The sequence below is a fragment of the Macrobrachium nipponense genome, chromosome 5 (assembly GCF_015104395.2).
Source record: "Macrobrachium nipponense isolate FS-2020 chromosome 5, ASM1510439v2, whole genome shotgun sequence".
Taxonomy (NCBI): domain Eukaryota; kingdom Metazoa; phylum Arthropoda; class Malacostraca; order Decapoda; family Palaemonidae; genus Macrobrachium; species Macrobrachium nipponense.
Window position 1 is genome coordinate 70,663,627 of NC_061107.1, and position 6,351 is coordinate 70,669,977.

Genomic DNA, 6,351 nt, shown 5'->3' on the forward strand with positions numbered 1-6,351 from the left:
ACAGTTCGTCATGGCGGTACCAAGCATAGTTCATCGTATCTGCTACCAGGAATTCCAGCAATTCCCATGTCAGGAACAGCTGAATGAACCCCAGAGCAGTGAGAGGAACAGGTACAGTGAGCCAAGGTGCTGCCGTGAATGGGTGCATGTTAGGTGGGGTGGGGTCCTCCAACCACCCCTCATCACTCTCGGACGAATGGCCTTCACCTAGGCTGGCGCGAAGTTCCGGCCTTCTACGGGCCCGTGCACACACACGCGCACGTGCTCAGGTGCGGTTTCGCACTCGAACCACCCCCCCCCCCCCCCCCCACTGGCCCATCTCCTTCACTTAGGCCCTCGCTTTCTGTGTCGTCCTCAACAACAAAACTCGACAACTCCTCCTCCTGCTCCTCGGACTCCCCCTGAAAGCACTAAAACTACTAAACTCCAACTCACTTTCAGCCTGTGACTCCCGTACGGACGTTGGTGGCAAATATTCATCATCAATTAGATAACAAACCGCCATCAAAAAGAGGACTTGCGAGCTGCTCCCGATCAAGCTCTAACAAGTATTCATCAATGTCCTTTTGTTCGAGGCCTCCAAAATGCCTACAAGTGCCCCTCAGGACACCCTGATGCTTCCTAGGGGTTGTAAGAGGCACACGATGTGGTGCTTGGACACTTTTGGCCACACGAGGCCATACGGAACGGCGTTGAGGAGCTAGGTCATCTTGGTTGCTTGGTCCCTCTCCAGCATCCAAGTCCAAAATACATCTCACACGATCCCTACCGAGAGGCAAAACGCACTTATCGCGCTCCATTCGACATTCAGACATCTCTATGTACGCCTTGTACCACCACAAATACTGAAACACTCACAAAAGTTCGGCAAAACACAAATGCAGCAAAAGATTGCTCTCCGACGACGCGTCGCTGATGCTTGCTGGTGCGAGAAGAAAGCACTTCGCACATGCGTGCTGGGTAACGCTTGTAAACAAAACAACAGCTTGATCTGTGAACTCCCAGCATCCCTCAAGGCACGTGATTCAAAAGTTTTCGCCAAGTATGCCTATAACTATTTTTCTGGCAATTTTTAAAAAACTTTTTAGCGTTGACGTATTATACGTCAATTAAGCACCCAACAGACAATTTTCGTCGACGTAAAATATGTCCAATAGGCGTTTAAGGGTTAAGTTACAAATGTCCTCTAATATCTAATTTGCTCTACCTCAGAATTAATATATTTTCATATATGTTAACTGAATGGAAATTTTTAGTTGATAATAATTTTGTTGGCTCTTGGGTGCGAACCTAGAAACCAGGAAATCAGAACATACATTGAAGCGTCTTTAACCACTCAGCTACCATGAAAGGATATAAGTCAATGCCACCTCTACGCTAAAAATCCCTGTCGCTCACAGGTATTCATCGTTTTGGAGTCAGCATCAAACCTCCTCGACCTTGGGAACCGTGTAGTACTTTTGTCACACATACCCAATTTATGAGTCTGATCACATCACCGTGATTCATATATACACATTAAGCTACAAATGTCCTTTAATATCTAATTCGCTCTACCTCAGAACTAATATATTTTCATATATATTAACTGAAGGGGAATTTTTAGTTGATAATAATTTCGTCGGCTCCCAGGCACGAACCTAGAAACCAAGAAATCAGGACGTACATTGAAGTGCCTTTAACCACTCTGCTACTACAAGAGGATATAAGTTAAAGCTGCCTCTCACCTACAAATCCCTATTGTGCACAGGTATTCATTGTTTTGGAATCGGCATCAACTCTCCTCGACCTTTGGAACTGTGTAGTGCTTTTGTCGCACGGAGCCAATTTATGAGTCTGATCACATCACATTCACTCTACCTCAAAATTATTACATTATCATATATGTTAACTGAATGGGAATTTTTAGTTGATAATAATTTCGTCAGCTCCCCGGCGCAAACCTAGGAACCAAGAAATCAGGACCTACATTGAAGCGCCTATAACCACTCAGCTACCAAGAGAGGTGGTTATCTGATCAGACTCACAAATTGGCTACGCACGACGAAAGCACTACACAGTTCCCAAGGTTGAGTAGGGTTGATGTTAACTCCAAAACAACAAATACCTGTGCGTGACACAGATTTGTAAGTGAGAGGTGGCATTAACTTATATTCTCTCGTGGTACTGAGTGGTTAAAGGTCCTTCATTGTACATCCTGATTTCTTGGTTCCTAGGTTTGCGCCTGGGAGCCGACAAAATTATTATCAACTAAAAATTCCCATTCGGTTAACATATATGAAAATACATTAATTCTGAGGTAGAGAGAATTAGATATTAAAGGACATTTGTAACTTAATGCAAATATATGAATCACGGTGATGTGATCAGACTCATATAGTGGCTACATGCAACAAAAGCACTACACAGTTCCCAAGGTCGAGGAGGGTTGATGCTGACTCCAAAACAACGAATAACTGTGAGCGACAGGGATTTGTAGGTGACAGGCGGCATTAACTTATATCCTCTCGTGGAAGCTGAGTGGTTAAAGGCGCTGCAATACACATCCTGATTTCTTGGTTCTTAGGTTTGCGCCCGGGAGCTGACAAAATTATTATCAACTAAAAATTCCCTTTCAGTTAACATTTGTAGATTAATGCATATGTATATATATTATATATATATATATATATATATATATATATATATATATATATATTATATATATATATTACATACTATAAACTATGGTTTTTGAAGTAATTTAAGTTAAAACTCACAAATATATGAAAATATAGACTGTGATACAGTAAGTATGACAATATTAACATGCCTTTTCATATCTGTTGTCAATTAATTTGTCATTTGGAATTCTAGGCTTCCGTGATGTCATCGAACGTTGCTGAGCAAATCCGCCTGCGGAGGCTGGGCATTGCAGCTGCAGAGGCCTCGTCGTCCAGGAGGAATTCCTCGAGAGTCAAGCTTCCTCCACTGGACCCTAAGAAAGCGGCTGAGTTTGAGGAAAGAGAGAGACGTGACAGGGAAGCTAAAGAAAGAAGAGAGAGAGAAGAACAGGATAGGAAGGAAAGATATGAACGCTTAAAGAGGGAGGAGCAGGAAAAAGAGAGAAAGGCCAGAGAAGAAAGAGAAAGAATAGAAAAGGAGAAAAAGAAAAGAGAAGAAAAAGAAAGAAGAGAACAAGAGGAAGAAGAAAGGAGAGAAAGAGAGCAAAAAGAAAGAAAAGAACAAGAAGAAAGGGAAATGCAGGAAAGAGAAAGAGAAAGGTTAGAGAAAGAAAGGCGAGAGAAAGAGAGGCGAGAACGCGAAAGGGAGGAAAGAAAGCGAGAAAGAGAACAGAGGAAGGAGTGGTTTAGGAAAGACAAAGAGTTGGCTGAACAGCAAGCGAGAGAACGCGAAGAGGAAGTCGCTAAAGCGAGAGAACTGCGCGAAGCGAGGAGAAAGAGGAGAGAGGAGAGGAAGAAGCGACAGAACTCGCTGGGAGTAGATCCTAATGACGCGAAGTTCAAGGACTTCATGAAGTGGGTGACAAGTGGAAACAAAGACGATATAAGACACGTTGACAACTACGTCCTCAGTGACGATGACGACAACGACGATCGTTGGTGACTGAAAGGGAAGGAGGGAGGGTGAGCAAGTGTTGTCCAGTGTAAAGTGACAAATATGAATGGGTCAACTAGGCGTTGTGAAAGGGGTGGGAAAGGGGCCTCTCGGTGAAGAGGCTGGTGTCGGCAATGTTAATACATAGGTATTTTGTAAAGTCTGTTCTCCAGTGGCTTTGCCAATGAATTCAACATCTGCATGATGTTCATAGACTCGTGGTGAAAATTCAACGCAATTGTGTTCCATGTCATTTAATATCTGAAAAGTTGGAAACATTTCAATTTGTGTAGTGAGCAAGTAAAAAAATCATTGTTACCTTAGCCAAATATGCCATGCCAAAATGATGGAATTAGCTAAAATATTTACGATGACTTCCCACCAAACAGAACTTGTCTCCTTTCGAGGGGAAAAAGAAGCCTCGTGATTCTTGCTTTCTGAATTATCTATAGGCAACAATGGAGCACTGGCGCAAGGCCAAGATTGGTAGCGTTCTGAACGTCATCGTGGTCACCAGAATGATATTTATAGTATTTATAGATTTGAGAGTCACAAAAAGACGTAATTCATATTTTAATTATGATTTTATGCTCTTACTGTTTGAAGGAGAGGAAATTTGAGATGAATGTGCCGGGAGGAAGCTCCCGATGTGCACTGAGACCGAGATGAAGATATTGTGTAAAAAAATTCAACTCTGAATTTTAAGCTAGGTTCTGTAGCTCCTTGCTCTTCAACCAAGCCTCGGCTTAACCTAAAGGTCAAAATTATATCAGTTGAATATCTAATTGGCATTAAGTCTTTCGATTTCTTACAATAACGGTACGTATGGATCAAAAGGGCCAGATAAAATATTGTTTTTTTTCTGGTGTAAGGTATTTTTCATATAGAAAATGTTTTGTATATTTGTGTGCGTGTGTGCTTGTGTGCACGTATGCAAAATAATGTAGCGGCCCTTATCCTGTTTATATGAAAAATACCTTAGCTTTCGAAATGTTAGTTTTGAGGCATTTTTTGATTAAAAAAAAAAAAATTAATTTTTCAAGAGAATTCCATTTGCTATGGGCAGGAAATATAACATACATGAGGTGAAATGTATCAGATACAAACCCACCTGTGATGAATTATGAATTTCTGGTTAAAAGGGACGATACATAAAACAGGCCAAGGCAAAGTTATGGATGTCAGTTATAAATTCGTCATTTATCAGTACAACTACTTACTGCGATATTAAAGTAAGGCTGTCCACTCTATATGAGCAGGGGCGTAACTCACGGGGGGACGGGGGGACGTGTCCCCCTCAAAGTTTGAGTCGGGGGGACACAATATACATTGCCCCCCCCCCCCCAATAATAAATATTGTTATGGTTAATTATCACGCTCCTACGATGGCAGGGTAAGGAGAATTGAATTATTACCCTTTAATAACAGTCATGAAGTTTTCTTTGAATCTCTCAAAAAAATTTATATAAGTTTGAAAGAACATTTGGTATGTTATAAAGTATCTTAGATGTTTATTTATTATTCATTTAACTATTAATGAAATTCTACCTTCCTTGTATCTTTTTCTTTTCTTTTATAAATATATATATATATATATTATTTATAATAATATTATATTATATAGTTATATATAGCTATATATATTAAAGCGAATACCACGGAAATGATAGTCAGGATCCAAGCGCTTTCGTCTTTTATTCAGACATCGTCAAGGTGCAAATTAAACAGTACAATAAAAATAATCTCTAATAGGAAATATTGTATTTTTTTTCATTTTCTTTGGTAAGATGACGGACTATCTGTCGGCAGATTTCAGCATTTTTTAATTTATTTGATCTACTGCATTTACAGGCTATATTTCTGTTCAATTATTTTGTGTAGCTCCTTGACGATGTCTGAATAAAGACGAAGCGCTTGGATTCCTGACTATCATTTCACGTGGTATTCGCTATTTATGAAGTCACGTGCATCTACTGTATTTTTTAAGCATATATATATATATATATATATATATATATATATATATATATATATATATATATATATATATATATAAAGGTTTTTTGCCACGAAGGAAAAAATGAAAAAATAAAACGAGATAGCCGAGTACTTTCGGTCCTATTCGGACCCTTTACTGAGGTATATGAATATATATACATATATTCATATGTATATATATTTATATTGGAATTCAATAGCGCACTGCTATTGACAAATTCTATTTGTGCTAGGGTAAGCGTGTCCACCAAATATTTCATGGCATCCATACATATGACACATAATTGCTTTCAGATGCTTAATGTTAAACCACCCATATTATTTAGTTTACCTGCCCATGTAGGCCTTACAGTGCCCTTCAAAAAGAGCTCAAATTTTAAAAAATTTCCCTATTGGCTCACAGCGACCCCCACACCCCCCAGCTGAACATGCTCGCTTCGCTCCCTATCCACCCTATTGCTCCCCCCCAACAACTTTTTGGAACCATTACGCCCTTGTATATGAGGTTTACTTACTGTGTGAAATAGATTTGACATTGTTTGTCTGTAATTCTTATGCTTCATGGAAAACTAAGTTTCGACCTTTGTACGTTTTATCATGAAATATTAAAACATATATTCCTTCAGATACAGTACTTCATATTTTTGTATCAGTGGTCCTAATGCACATGTTTTCTCGATAGTCGTAAATTGAATAAGCTTCAAAAATGAATAACATTATTTTTTCTTCCCTCTCCAACTTCACATTCAGAAGTGA

The 6,351-nt window shown here is 39.5% G+C and overlaps 1 protein-coding gene across 1 annotated transcript; it reads left to right on the forward strand.

Annotated features, from left to right (window-relative positions):
* Window positions 1-3,240: 3,240 nt before the first annotated feature.
* Window positions 3,241-3,606, forward strand: LOC135215818 (RNA-binding protein 25-like). Its single transcript, XM_064250769.1, has one exon. It carries the CDS (start codon window positions 3,241-3,243, stop codon window positions 3,604-3,606), a length of 366 nt encoding a protein of 121 aa, XP_064106839.1.
* The last annotated feature ends 2,745 nt before the right edge of the window (window positions 3,607-6,351 follow it).

Bases quoted from the DNA above. Each gene is read 5' to 3' on its own strand.
- LOC135215818 (XM_064250769.1), top strand. From the start codon at position 3,241: ATGCAGGAAAGAGAAAGAGAAAGGTTAGAGAAAGAAAGGCGAGAGAAA.